The 14,817-nt window shown below is 35.3% G+C and overlaps 4 protein-coding genes across 6 annotated transcripts in view; 2 read left to right on the forward strand and 2 right to left on the reverse strand.

The window, feature by feature from the left end:
- Positions 1–1,154, reverse strand: part of LOC105158852 (chlorophyll a-b binding protein of LHCII type 1) — a 5,287-nt gene extending 4,133 nt beyond the window's left edge. For both annotated transcript variants that reach the window (XM_020692324.1, XM_011075746.2), the window contains exons 1-2: positions 995–1,154; positions 737–903 (exon numbers count right to left, since the gene is read on the reverse strand). In XM_020692324.1, coding sequence (XP_020547983.1) covers positions 737–903; positions 995–1,105 — 278 coding nt within the window. In that variant the 5' untranslated portion in view covers positions 1,106–1,154. The remainder of the gene's footprint in view (positions 1–736; positions 904–994) is intronic.
- Positions 2,511–3,232, reverse strand: LOC105158853 (calvin cycle protein CP12-3, chloroplastic). Its single transcript, XM_011075747.2, has one exon. It carries the CDS (start codon positions 3,095–3,097, stop codon positions 2,720–2,722), a length of 378 nt encoding a protein of 125 aa, XP_011074049.1. The 5' UTR covers positions 3,098–3,232; the 3' UTR covers positions 2,511–2,719.
- Positions 7,276–11,047, forward strand: LOC105158854 (mitotic spindle checkpoint protein BUBR1). Of its 2 annotated transcripts, none has more exons than XM_011075748.2 (11): positions 7,276–7,557; positions 7,650–7,709; positions 8,521–8,665; positions 8,752–8,909; positions 9,064–9,145; positions 9,240–9,303; positions 9,389–9,446; positions 10,086–10,254; positions 10,331–10,413; positions 10,598–10,675; positions 10,763–11,047. In XM_011075748.2, exons 1-11 carry the CDS (start codon positions 7,340–7,342, stop codon positions 10,824–10,826), a joined length of 1,179 nt encoding a protein of 392 aa, XP_011074050.1. In that variant the 5' UTR covers positions 7,276–7,339; the 3' UTR covers positions 10,827–11,047. The 2 variants fall into 2 exon arrangements, with proteins under 2 accessions (XP_011074050.1, XP_011074051.1); XM_011075749.2 differs by having other exon boundaries at positions 9,392–9,446.
- On the forward strand, positions 11,838–14,339 carry LOC105158855 (splicing factor U2af small subunit B). The gene has a single exon (XM_011075750.2). It carries the CDS (start codon positions 11,989–11,991, stop codon positions 12,838–12,840), a length of 852 nt encoding a protein of 283 aa, XP_011074052.1. The 5' UTR covers positions 11,838–11,988; the 3' UTR covers positions 12,841–14,339.

Raw genomic sequence — 14,817 nt, forward strand, 5'->3', positions numbered from 1 at the left:
AAACTTGCCCTCCTTTTCTAAGTTACGGTAGTTCTTATCATACATTTTATTTCACCAAATATAGAATTGTCTCCTAGTCCTACGCCTGACTAGTCCCTAAAATCAAACCCTGCTCCATGCTCATATTTACCCTGTATCCTTTCGGTAATTATCCTCAAACATAAAGACGTTAAGGCTGAGTATATATCAATGGCTAGTCAAATTCAACTTTTAGATGCCTTGGCTGATGGAAGTCCTAAATCCAATTCCTTTTATCGTCCTGGCATCAAGTCACTGTAGACTAAATAAACAAACATAAATAACATCAGAAAACTTTTGAAATTCGATGAATGTGAATCATCACTACAAGTGACATAACGGACGAGAGATTCAAGATCTTTCGTTAAGCTTCAAAAGTGAAAACAACTCAGGTTTCATCTCTCTTTTGCTTTCCACACCCACAACCGTGCCCCTGATTCTGATTTGGCTTAACAATTTCAGCTTTTGGGTCGCAAAGAGAAGTGATCATGCATCACTTGTCTTTACAACCCATAAACAACGTTAGTAATAAACGGAAGGTAATCCATCCATAGATAAAACAAATACGTAATTGGTTAGTATTCTCTTTCGTTTTATTCATACTGCTATCATTCCAAAGAAAATAGATCAAATGTTAGTAGGAGTTAAGAGCAAAACAAAGAAGCAAATGAGGTGGGAACATCGAGTAAGAATGTTCGAGAAACAAGTCTTCGATTACCTCTCCTTTCTTGCCTTGTCTGAGAGCGTCTTCAACTTTGCAGAATTATCCTGATAAAGCTTCTTCTTCTCCTCCATCCGCCTCTGAAGCGCCTCCCCAAGTGAACTGTTGGCAATGGCTTTCACGGCAGTGAATGGAATCGCGGAGAACACCAAAACGCCGGCAACCTTCAGATAACACCAATCTTAATCTCCAGAGAGGAGAGAACACCCAGAATACCTGACGAACAGATACGGTATGCGTTGGTGAAGCGGTTACCTCTTGCCATGAAGCTTTGAAGCGGCTGAATGCATTAGTAGCACGAACGCTTGACAGGCTCCGGTTTCCGCATCGGCAACTGAGGAGCGACGGCGGAGGGAGGAGGGACATGGCTGCGAGCGCCGCTGGTTTGGTTGAAGAGGAAAATAGGCAGCCATGCTTTTCGCCGTTAAATTGACGGCTCTTAATTCTCCTCAGCCACTTATTTTCCTTTTCTTTTTCTTATTTTTAATTTTTTCTTATTGGTCCACGTATTATGATTGATCAATGTTTTGTAGAATTAAGTATTGTGGACTTCAATTTAATTTGAATTCATGATTTTGTTTTACGAGGGAAATCAAATACTGGTGCTTTATAAACCACATAAGATCTTCACCTATTATCAATGTGTAATGCAACCCAATACCATCTACTTCTCCAACAATGGGGTTTAGGACCAATACATAGTCTCTTATATATCATATAATTCGTGCTTTATGATAATTAATCTATTAAGATCCACAGCCTGACCAGCTCCTCTTGAAATACTGTTTTAAGATAAAATCGTTATACTTTTTAAATCATCGTAAATTCTTGTGCTATGGAGTATCAATGATGTTGCATATGCCTCTTGAAACAATGTTTTAGGATAAAATTGTAAAACTCTTTAAATCATAGTAAATAATGTCCGTACACAATTCATATTGGCTCCAAACGAGAAACTCGATAATTGACAAGTCCAAAGACTTTATATTTTCAAAAAGGGACAATTGCGTCATCCTTTTATGAGATTTTACGCATAGACCTTCTATGATTTGAAAAGTTATATTTAACATCTCCATACTTTCATTTTCGTTCAATAAATAAATCTCTTCGGTCAAAATTTATGATATTAAAATAAAATTGAATGAAAATCCAAATTTGATCCCAATCGGCTTACTCATATCTTATTGCAGGTCAAATAAATATTTTCTAACATAATTATCATTATAACGGTAAATATATCCCCTCTTACATAAATTAATGCGTATAAAAACAATTAATCAAAAAATATTTACTCAACTTATAATAAATTAATTAAAAAAGTGAATATATATTTTATTTATGTCAATATCAACAAATTCAGTATATATTTATTAAATTAAAACAAACATTGGAAGTAGTAAATAATTTTTCGAATCCAAAAAAAATTATGTACAATTACACAAACCTCTGGTGTGATTATCCCCTCTTACAAAGTATCTTTTTGCGATGAAATTATGATCCTAAAACTAAAGTGGATCATATCAATGAACACCAATTCCATCGCTCGCGGCATTAGGTAAATATGTCGAAAGAAATAAAATAAATTGAGTTTTACAGGAAGATGGAACATATATCAGCACTTGTTCGTTATCTTACTGAGAAGAAGAAAAAAAAAAACTAACTATATTTTTGATGAGTTGATGAAGATTTTGAGACGTGTTTTAAATATGACCTTTAAACATAAACATGTCTTGAGATACATTCCACCAAGTATGTTTATGCAGAACATTAATTAATAAAACAGAGATGATAAAATATTTAACAAAAGCATAAACATCTCTACTAGCAGATTCTCTCTCACCATATACTGTATTATATTGACATAATAAGATCCCACAATTTCCAACAATAGTAACAACACAGTAATCAAACTGGATAAGAACAAGTTCTGGAGGTAGATCGCATAGTTAAAATAACTAGTAAGATGAACGAAATTAGCTATTAATCTTCATATATACGACACTCATCGGTTTCTGGATTCTCCTGGCAGAAGTGTTCGAGTGGATCCTGCTGCAAGTGGTGGATCTTGAGGCGGAGATCGGCCTTCGCCTGGCTGACCTCCTCCACTTCGTCCCACGCCACCTTGCACTCGTCCGAAGTCTCGTCTTCGCCGCACACTTGCTTCGCCTCCGCCACCTTCTGCTCGATCATCTCCGTCAGCCGCTGCTCTCTGATGCGTGTCCCTTTGTAGATTTTCATCTCCGATCTGACCCCGGCCGCCGGTTTCCGACCAGACCGTGGAAGTGAAGAAGAGGAGGGCGGCGAGAAGCGTGGGTGCGGCCGGAAATTGAAGGGGGTTAGGGATAGAGATGAAGCCATAGGGCGAAGGGTGAGAAATATTGATCTTTGATGAAAAAGGATTTTCTCTCTCTCTCGGACTTTCTCGCTCGCACTCACTGAAAAGAAATATGAAAGTCTGCTCTGCCGACTTTGATTTGATCGGCAGGTTGTTGAATGTTGCTCCGGAATTTATATATATGTTTATTTTATAATTTTGTTTTACAAAATTAATTAGCTTAAGTTAATTAAAATAAAAAATTATAAATGTTAATTACACTTGAACTGCTTCCAAAAATAAATTATATTTTTTTAAAAAAATTAAAATTACATTTACATCTCCTCTAAAAATTCTTTTTATTTTCAATTTGAACGGAAAATATTAAGTTAAGCAAAAAAAATTATATGAATTTTTAACTTTTTTTCATTTAATGTTCTCATATATATTTTTATATTTATAAAGAAATAAATATAATATATGTTTATGGAATGAGATTAATATTATTATATTTTTTATAAATTATAAATATAAAATTGATATATAAAAATTGGGTAAAATTAAAAAATTATGTTATTTTTCTTTACTGATGTCAATATTATTGTCTAAATCCTGACAAAATAAGGTAATGTGTAAATAATGAATTTTGTAAGGGGGTGTAAATGTAATTTAAAAAAAATAAAAAAAAGGTAATTTCATAATTTTAAAAGGTATTTAAGTATAATTGACCCAAAATTATAAACATATATATTCAATTTATTGAAAATTATTATATATACACACACAAAAATATTGAAAATTATTACATATACACGCACAAAAAACAACAATACGAATTACTGTCATTTTTTAAACAATTAAATATATATCTCTAGAAATATTAACATTATTACATAAATTTCTTTCTTAATATCTTAAATATTAAGTATAATATTTATAATTATATAAAAGTAAAATAATTTTATATAAATAGAATGAGAAGTTTTCTCCAAAAAGGAAACAGACAAAGCACAGAGGGTTCTGGAACGTAGCAGCAATAATTCTCAACAAAGTGGTTATACTTATCTGGTGGCCGTCCTGGTTGTGGTTTATACACCTCATTCATCATCACCTCTTTCTTGCTTCTGTGCATCAAATGCATTTCAGCCGTGAGATTTAATGACACTCATTTCTTTTTCCTTTTCCAATTAATATTCACCCACCCAACACATGCCTATACGCCCAAATTCAAATAAGAGAACTTCTATGAAACAGTTTTGTGTTCGAATCATTGAGTTGTCTGCACGAAACAAATTAGTGGGTTGAATTTAGATTTTGAATTTCAACCTCAGTAGATGTGTATGTGTACAAAATAAGTTATATTAATAATCTTTAAATTTGTATCTAAATGAATATTGAGTAGGTCACAATTATATTCTAACTTAAATAGATATAAAAAGTGCAATAAATATAATCGATCGAATGCACCTAAAGTATTGTAAAATTACAATCCTGATCCTATAAATTGTTATGTCTTTTGTCCAACCGTTGAAATTGAGAATAAAATTAATGGTTTTGGAGAAAATGACATATCACAGCAATACCATATTGGCACGTTTTGCATGTTCCAGTTGTGTTCTTTAGAACATGGCCATGTTGTGCAACAGGAAAATTAAAACATCGGTGTCCTTCATTTCACCCATTTTAATGTTTGTAATTATGATAATTATTAGAAAAATCTGTCTTAATTTACCTTAAAATATATAATAGAGTTCAGGGGTCAACTTGAACATGAAATGTTAGGCATTTCCAATTTCAGTGGAATTAAATTTATGTCAAATCATATATTTTTAATATTTGATATTTTAAGATATGAGTGCTTACAATCAGTTCTTTTGTGATTTCATGTGTTCTCTTTTTATTGAATCAATTACATACTTAGTATCACATAATAAATATTATAAAAGAATAATTATAGTAAATAAATAATTAATATTAGAATAAATAAAAACCCACATATTAATGAAATAATTAACATTTAGCACTGATAGAGATACGACAATATTATTTTGTGAAAAAAATATTTATTTTACTTTTTAAAAATCTAACTGATCAAATTCCCAAATCCTAAATTCAGTACTACTCAGGCCCAATTTTGGACAAAACTCACCGTCCATCGACCCGTTGTCATCCCCACCTATCAACTACTATGCTAGACACTATTTGCACTTGTGTTAGTGCAACGATATTGGCGCAATAGCAAACCCAATTTGGATGGTCATGATTTAAAGACAATGAGTTGGGCGCCCAATTATTCAAAAAAATTCTTATCCAAATCAGGTTTGATCGAACTAATTTAATACAAATTATACAACAAGTATACTATACTTGTCATATAATAAGCCTGGATTTAAATTAGAATTTGTGAATGATGTGATGGTACATGAGCCCAGCATACAAATAGCATGGAGCCTCTCTATATAATTGAAGCATGTTGATAGGGTGAGTTGAAGTATTAGAAGAGATATGAAGCAATCCGGAAGTGGAGTAGCTGTTTTCATGTTGATGTTAGTGCTTCAACACATGCTCTCGCCCACTCTCGGCGCTGATTCACTGCGACAAAGCTTGAGGAGTAAGAAGTTGGGCCCACCATCACCTAAGGCCGGTGGTTTGGTTAAGCCTCTCCCACCACATCCACGGCCGGCATTGTCGCCACCACCACCGTCACCGCCACCGTTGTTGCCATCGCCAATGACACCACCGGCGCAGCCACCATTGTCGCCATCGCCAATCCCCCCCCCCCCGCCGCCACCGCCGCCTCCAATATAGCTTTGAGACTCACTTTTTGTTGGGTTTTTATTTCACGTTGCAAAAGCAAAAATAAAAGAATCCTTTTTCTTTTATTGATATTGAGAACTTGCGTAGAAATATGTGTATTTAAATATTTAGCTATTAACCATCATGGTACGTCATTGTTGTATACAATAAATAATTTTTTATTTATATTTAAACCATATTATAAATAGATAAGAATATAAAATATATAAAATCAATAATCACATCTCAACATAAAAAAAACAAACTTAAGGTATTATCGGCACAATAAAAAAATTAATATATGATTTTAAGACAACGTGAAGTTATTTTTATAAAAAATAAAAAGATTAAATTTTAAAATTATTTAAATGGGAGTATAATTATTATATTTAAAAGTTGGTGTATCATGACTAGTCTGTTCTTGAGGCATTAGCATTACACAGACTTCCATCAAGTTGAAAGAAACTTGCATACAATGGGTAGTTTTTTCTTGATTTTTATCACAAGAAAATTCTTGATCCAACATAAAGTGGACGATTTTTTATACTATTTTAAAGGGATATTTACACCGCTCTTTCTTAAAATTTTGTGTAATTATATGTAAATTTTGTTATTTGAAAAATTATATCTAATACCCATAAGATTTGCTTTCATCTTACAAATAAATTTACATATTAGTCAAAGTTTACCGAATTTGCTATTATTAAAAAAAATAGTGAAAATTCATATTTACCCCCGTTTCACTTATAAGAGCAGTTTAGTTAGAAGGTTTGTTTGATCTCTAATAAGTCAGTATTAAGTCCATCAAAACTAAATATCAATTTTTATTCAATTTTTTTTTATTTTGATACAAATTCAATGAATTTTGTCCAACAAAGTAATCTATTTATTATACGAAAGCAATTTGTTTTAGGAGTATTACGTGTAATTACATCCAATAATAAGAGATGATGGTGCAACCATTACTATTTTAAGTATGATGTCAATTGGGTTATGAATAAAAAAACTCAACCCATATCTTAATTGACAGACGATAATTATAATATTATATGATTATAAAAAGCATAAAATAATAAAAAAATCATACTTAATTTATTTATGAAAAGGTCGAAACAAGTAAAAGCACCTAAAATCTAAAAGGGCTTTTCAATAAAATCAATAATGAATATGATAAAATTTTATTAAGAATTTTGTAGCATTTTATAATATGTTTGGAAGTTCATAACATTTTTATTTGTTGGATCATATTTTATTTTTCGTTGTTAGAAAATATTTATAAAAAAAATAAAAATAACTCGAAAAAATTCAGATTCAGAACGGGCTCGGGCCCATGCAGTAGTAGTGGCAGGCCCAACCCATTCCTTCCTCTAACGGCTACAAGAGAATTTCAAGCTCATTTCAAAATTTCAAATTTCAAAACGTGCAGAGAAGAGCGAGAGAGCGAGAGAGAGAGAGAGAGTTGAAGAAAGGAGAGGACTTGGGGGAAAAGAATGGAGAGCAGCAAACTGGATGGAGCTGAATCTGTAGAATTGTTATTAGACCCAGAGACGGAGTTTTTGGCGTCCAAGGAAGAGACCGGAAACGAGTGGGAACTCTTTAAAGAAAACGTCCGCCCTTTGAAGCGCGGCCGCGACGTTCGTCTCCTCAACCACGCCCTCAAATCCCACTCCCATTCCCAGATCAAGAATTCACTTCTCCAGAATCGGAGGTGCTAAATGAGAAACATCCCCTTTCCTTTTTATGTTGATTTCTTCGGTTATGTACCCTTTTCTGAGGATTAATTGTTGATTTTTGGAGTAGGAGGTTGATTCAGGCCATTGACGAGTACACCGGAGACGACCCTCTTCAGCCCTGGCTCGAGTTAGTAATCGTTTCTCGGTGCAGCTTGATTTTGTCTGATCATTTAATGAAGTTCTGATTTTCTTTTTCTAGTTCTAGAAAATAAATCTAGAACTGCTATATACTTGTTTGGCTTGTCTACGTCAGAGACAGGATTTCACCCTCTAAATTCATAATTTTCGTTCTCTTTTTCATATCTATCCGTTCATTTATAATCTGAATTGCATTCTTAGTTGTAAATTTTTCTCATGAGGTCATGTGTAACGCTAGACCTGTTCTGCTCTGGCAAACTGGAACTTCATTTGTAGTTTTTGCCATGGTGAAAGGTGCTTTGGGTGCTTGGTTTCAAGTGGAAAAAGCAATAGCACCTTTAAGTTGTAACCCGTTGCTTGGCCATTCTAGAAACATGTGATTAATGTAGAGAAATTGGAAGTTGAGTATCATGGAATTACTTACTGGTGATTGAAGAATTAACTATTCGTTCAAATGATAAGTATTATTGTATTAATACCTCTTAATGTGGCAAATGAGCTGCAATTATCTGGAAGACTTACACTGTTTATGTGAAGAAGAATGAAACAGAGGCCCCACTTAGTTTGCAAAATTTGTTTTCTGCCAGTAGCATTGGAATGTCAAGAACTGAAATGGCATAGAAATGAATTACATGTTATATCATATTGATGATCTCTTGTGCAGTTGACTATTGTATGAATGATAATCTGAATCTTGTCATGGGCCTAGGTGTAATTTATATCAGTCGCTATTCAAGTGAGAATACAATTTACTGGATACACATATTTTTTCTGTGTTTGATATCGTTAAATTTTCAAAGGTGCATCAAATGGGTTCAGGAGGCTTTCCCTTCTGGCGGTGACTACTCCGGATTAGTAGTGATTTATGAACAATGTGTGCGCACTTTTTGGCATGAAGACCGTTACAAGGATGATCTTCGATACCTGAAAGTTTGGTTAGAATATGTAAGTATCTTCGTTGTTGTTTCCCTTGTGTACATACATTATTTTAAATGCTTATGATGGTTACTTTCTTGTTGAAATGTGAACAGGCTGAAAATTGTGTTGATGCTGAAGTCATATATACCTTTTTGGAGGCAAATAAAATTGGAGTGACACATGCATCATTCTACATTTTCTATGCCTTGCACATGGAACACAAGAATAAAAATAAAACTGCAAACGAAATCTTCAACCGTGGGCTATCTCTGTAAGCCTTTTTCCTTTTCCTTTTCCTTTGGGTTGGTGAGACCTGGTAGTTTATCATACTTGCTGCTAAGTTTGAAAATAAAAGCATTATTCTTTTGGTTGTCATAGTTCTTCTAATGCAACTGAGAAAGTGATCGTTCATGTCTGGGTATTAGGAAAGCTGAACCAATTGACAAATTGACGGCAGCCTACAAGAAGTTTTTTGCTCGTTCTATGAGACAACTGAAAGCAGCAGATGTATGCAAGTATTTGCTTATTGGATGCTTTTCCTGTTTACTTCCCGTGTTTCTCTGTTTGCTTAATTTGATAATTTTGTGCCCCTATTCCGCAGGAGGATGCAACAGAAAACCACTTACCAGCTCGAAGCTTTGGGACAGTATTGACTAGAGAAACAAGTAAGCTATTCATATATTTTTCTGACCATTGAAGTTCTTCTAGGTGACTTACAAAGATTTGTTGGCTAATACTTTGTTATGATAGCAGGAAACCAAACGCCAGAGAGTTCTGATCTTTTTAGGAAAAAACACAAACCTGACAGGTTAGAGTACACTATAGTTTATGGATGCAACTTGCTTTGCTAAATTTGTGATCTACTCCTAATCTATGTAGGATGGCTGTGGTAGTTGTCCTTATACTTTGTAATTCATATTAAACCTGCCTTCACCTCACTTTTGCTCATTCATTTTTGAGAACATGTAAACCAGTTGTTTACAACTCTACCTGCTGCTTAATTCCTTACTTTTTACCCCTGACATCAGATCAATATCTTAAGTAACTGTTGTACAGTTGATATCCGTATATCACTCCCGTACATTTCATCAGTAAAATAACTGCCCTTACTGCTGTACCATTGAAGATTTATTCCTCTTGCATTGCCACTACAGTAGTAGTTGATGAAATGACCATAGTGCTATGTAGTCCATGATACTTTCTTGACGGCAGTGTTTGAGATTGGGCCATGAATGATTGTCATACTGGAAGTTTTTGTTGGGAGACATGTTAATATCAGGGATATATGCTACTAGTTTTGGATAATGTGTTGCTTTAATACATTGCAAAAATGCTACTCCATGTTGCTTAAATTAGGATTGGTAAAATGAAATCCTCATATATATCTATAAACAAGACACTGTAGATGCTACATTGTGTTTTACAATTTTCAGTTTCTTTCTTTTAGGGCTCCTGGAACTACATTTTCCATTTTCAAGGACAATGGCAGTGGTTCGTTTTTGGGTCATCAGTCAGAAATGCCAAACTTAGACATAAAAACATGGCACTCACTTGGTGCTCGAGCAGAAAGAAACAAAGAGAATAATGCAATCCCATCAAAATGGACATCAAATAAGGTAAATACAACTCCCATCTACTTAACTCATCATCATGTCGCAGATGGCTTCATATGCTCAAAGTCACTTTTTACAGATTCCTCAGAGACCTGGTCAAAGAAGGGCAAGACCACCTCCGGGTCCATGCATTGAGATCTTTGTGGACAAGGAATCCCCAGAGTAAGTGTGAAGATACCGTGATTGCTCTCATTTGATTCTTAACAAGCATCAAACATTCATATCCATTGATCATTATATTATTTTGCTTTCTTTCTTTACCATTGCTGTTTTAAGAAACGAGCAGGGCCTTGTCAATTATATTCTGCATTTTGTGCTTACTGATGAAATCACTCATCTTTGGTAGACAACATAAGCAAGAAAATGATGATGACAAGTCTTCAGTTCTACAGCTCAGACCAGGGGACGGTAGAGATCTTAAGAAGTAAGTAGCAGTTTTTCTGAATTTAGTTTAAACCAATACATGCCACTGAGTTCTTCATTGCTGATGCAACTCAACTGTTCTTGGCAGAGAAACTGAGCTACTGAGGGAGAATCCGTTGCGCAATTTTCCTATAACTTCTCTGCCCAGATAGTTATATTCTTTGTTTTTTGTTGTCTTCGATGGATCACAGCTTACCACTCCAAAGCTTGATCTGTTTGTTGTTTGTTGTCTAAGTGAGAGAATATTTGTGTTTGAGTTTCATCTTTGCATTGAGTTCCACATAATTCTTGATGAGGTTGGGATTTTCTATATATATGTATGCAAATTGTACTCGGCGCATTCAACTTGTTATTTTGGATTAAATGCAACATATCCTCCTCCGGAAAAACAGAGATCTCATTTTTAAATGGGCATTTTCAATTTTACCAGATTCTGAAATTGTGTTCGTTGAAAAGGCCAACCGCATTGAAAATCTTGCAGTATAATCCGATTAAATTTGCCTTCTTTTATACGCTTGTGGGGCCTCATATTTTTTTTTGTCTTTCGTTTATATTTATGTTGTAGTCCTGCGTTTTTTTTTTTTTTTAATATATTAGTATAGAAGTATAGATTAAGAAAGTCGCATGCACTTTTTTTTTTTTTCCTTGAAAGAGAATTTTGACTATTATGTTTTTTCGTAGAGATAAATGTATAATCATATTAAATCAACCCCAAAAAAATAAAATTGTATAGTCATGTTATTTGTACAACATGTCAGAATTATAAGCAAATTTTCTTTAATATGGAGAACAAGTGAGGCGTCGTTTAAGGAAAAAGTAAAGAATAATTATATTCACACTCTTTGATATATAATCTATTTATATAAATTATTTTGTTTTTAAATAATTATATATACACCTAAGTAGTCGTTAATAATATTTATACATATTATTTTTTTATTTTTAAAAAAAGTATACATATATTTTTTAAAAATATTAATATTATTACATAAATTATTCATACTTCTTAATTGTAAAAAATAATTTTTATAATTAATTAAGAAAACAAGTATGATTTATATAATCAGATGGTAGATTAGGATTTGTAAATGTAATCATTACCAAAAACAGTTATATCCTAATACTTAAACGGAGGGGTACTTTCGTCAGTTTAGGTTATGGCTTTCTTCACCGTACGCCACTTCACTCGCACAACTCAACCTCGCTGCAATTTCCATTTCACCATTACACCTCCCTTCAAAAATTAGGGTTTCTGCACTTTCTCGAACCCTAATCAGATCCAACGATTAATCTATCTGATTCCAGTATCAAATTATGGCGGAGCACTTGGCCTCCATATTCGGGACCGAGAAAGACCGTGTCAATTGCCCTTTTTACTTCAAGATCGGCGCCTGCCGTCACGGAGACCGCTGCTCTCGCCTCCACAACCGTCCCGCCATTTCCCCGACGCTGCTGCTCTCGAATATGTACCAGCGGCCCGACATGATCACCCCAGGCGTTGACGCCCAGGGACAACCCATTGACCCCCGCAAGATCCAGGAACATTTCGAGGATTTCTACGAGGACATCTTTGAGGAGCTCAGCAAATTTGGGGAGATCGAGACCCTCAACGTCTGCGACAACCTAGCCGACCACATGATTGGGAATGTCTATGTCCAGTTCAAGGAGGAGGATCAGGCTGCCGCTGCTTTGAACGCCTTGCAGGGGAGGTTTTACTCTGGCCGTCCCATTATTGCCGACTTTTCGCCTGTCACCGATTTTCGCGAGGCCACCTGCAGGCAATACGAGGAGAATAGTTGTAATCGTGGGGGCTATTGCAATTTTATGCATGTCAAAATGATCGGTAGGGAACTGAGGAGGAAGCTGTTTGGCAGGCACCATGGCAGGTTTTGGGGGAAGCGGAGCCGCAGCAGGAGTGCGAGTCCACCGCAGCATTACCATAGGCGAGAGAGGGAGAGGGAGCGGGAGAGGGATCATGAGAGGCGGGATTATCGTGGTGGGGGAAGGAGGAGTGGAGGTGATAGATATGGAGGAAGGTATGAGAGTGAGAGGAGAAGGCATGGAGGTAGTCCAAGGAGGAGCAGGAGTCCAGTGAGGGAAGGGAGCGAGGAGCGCAGAGCTAGGATTGAGCAGTGGAATCGGGAGAGGGAGGAGAAGGGGCAGTGATACTGTTGGAACCCTTGCATCTTCTTGTCTTCCTTTGGGCATTGCTGTAGTTTGTTAGTGTAGAATGCTAGTCAGAAACTGCATGTGCACTTCTTTAGGACTATGTTTGTTTTTATACATGATAAGATAATGATTGAAGATTTAGTTAATACAACCTATGAGCTTTCGATTTTGTCTAACATGAATTGTCTCGGGAAGATTGCTAGTTTTGCTGTTGTTTTCATGAGACTTGCTTGCTTCTATAATGTGCTGCTTATATATATATATATATATATGTTTATTTTAGTTCTTAATTGTTGACAGAACTAGCAGTTTGTCTTACTTGTTTATTCGATTTCCATTTCTCATGTCCTTTGTGGTGATTGTGGATCCGTTTCATTTAAGTACAGATTTTTATTTGTGCACGCTCCTCTTCCAGATCCTTTGAAATATGGATGATTAGAATATGAATCTCCCAACCTGGAAAGCAATACCGAATTGTCCTTACCTTACATCACAGTTGATTGAAGGTGGTGTCAATCCTCGGTTAGCTCGTTCAAAATCCCCTTTCTAGCTATTACCTTTGCCAGAGGATTTTTCATTTATTTCTGAAGGCCTCCATCTAGCTGTCTAGCACCTTTTCTGATCGTTATATGGAAGATTACATATGAATCATTCCTAGTGAACTTATGCTTGTGCGGGGCATTCTGAAATGTTTGGCCTGCATGCTGGGGTAGCACCCTTCCTATATTAGGAACAATGGCTTGGTGAATAAAACGCACTAAAACCTTGGAGGATGTAATTGATAAAATGTATCTGAGAGGAGAATAAGCAAGATCTTTTAATGCAAAAACTGAATTCAAGTTAAGTTTCATTGTGGCTTATTGATGGAGTGACCCGCTTTTCACTGGTGATGTTGATGTGGACATTCAAATTCAAATCCCACCTGTAGCTGAACAACCTGTAGTCAGCAGAGCTATCGTTACTCAATTTTGCTGTTTTGTTTTGCAGCCATATGAAATGAGCTTACCGGTAAAATAGTCAGAACCTTCTTGTTTTCCTGAAGCTTATTTTGACTATGATTTGCTATATTATCTTTATTTCGTTCTAGTTGTCAGGCATCAGAAGTGGGCTTCCTGGCCTTGAATGAAGTATAATTTCTATAGTTTCGTCAATGTCCATCTTGTCTTTTTTATGATTCTGTCAAGATTACTGTTGTTTGGATAAACCGAGCATAGTTGTGTTGGCACATCTCAACATGGTGCATCACATGTCTGTATATGCATGCATCCTCATCGAGACTTGGTATTGAGGATGCCCATTGTAGAGCAATAAATTTGATTAGAAGTCTTCAAACTGACTCAACTTCTTAATTGTTTATTCTAGCATCAGCTATGGTACGTAAGGATATTTTGATTTGGCTGTTGATTCCACCAACATACCTTTTCTGCTTTGGATATTGATGCTGAAGGAATTCCTTTACCTGCCGGAAAACTTGCCATTTTTTGGTCCTTCTTGTCATGAGATGCAAATCTCCGTATTAGCTCAGCAGAAGTCTATATCTGTTACTGAATTTGCACGAGAGAAAACTAGCACTCATGGTGTTTGTTTCTTTATTTTTCCCCCCATTTTAGATTGGACATCTCCACGTTGATAACATGCAGTTGTGCCCATCACATGTCGTCCTGTATTATATGCGTCCTCCTGATCATATTTTCCAGGTGAATACCGAGTCAAAGCAGGGGTTTCAAATTTGCCGAGCAGCTTCTTATATTCTCTTTCTTGCTGGGAAGATTAACCTGACTTCACAGTCATTTCCTTTTGTTTCCAGATTTATAAACGAAATCTACCTGGGTGCAGTCAAAGGATGCTGATGGTTGAAATTTCGCTTCCTTTTTGCACTTTCTCCTTTCCCCTGCAAGGTAAATAATCTACTTATCCCTCTGAATAAGAAGTACTGAATTCCTTCTGCACATGAAAGGAGAATGTGGTTTTTTC

The sequence above is a fragment of the Sesamum indicum genome, linkage group LG3 (assembly GCF_000512975.1).
Source record: "Sesamum indicum cultivar Zhongzhi No. 13 linkage group LG3, S_indicum_v1.0, whole genome shotgun sequence".
Lineage (NCBI taxonomy): Eukaryota > Viridiplantae > Streptophyta > Magnoliopsida > Lamiales > Pedaliaceae > Sesamum > Sesamum indicum.

What these genes read in the sequence shown, in the direction of transcription:
- LOC105158853 (XM_011075747.2), bottom strand. Translation starts at nt 3,097, where the DNA reads ATGGCTTCATCTCTATCCCTAACCCCCTTCAATTTCCGGCCGCACCCA.
- LOC105158854 (XM_011075748.2), top strand. Translation starts at nt 7,340, where the DNA reads ATGGAGAGCAGCAAACTGGATGGAGCTGAATCTGTAGAATTGTTATTA. An exon ending in TCACTTCTCCAGAATCGGAG is followed by an intron (nt 7,558 to 7,649) that starts GTGCTAAATGAG and finishes TTTTTGGAGTAG; the next exon opens with GAGGTTGATTCAGGCCATTG. An exon ending in TTCAACCGTGGGCTATCTCT is followed by an intron (nt 8,910 to 9,063) that starts GTAAGCCTTTTT and finishes TCTGGGTATTAG; the next exon opens with GAAAGCTGAACCAATTGACA.
- LOC105158855 (XM_011075750.2), top strand. Translation starts at nt 11,989, where the DNA reads ATGGCGGAGCACTTGGCCTCCATATTCGGGACCGAGAAAGACCGTGTC.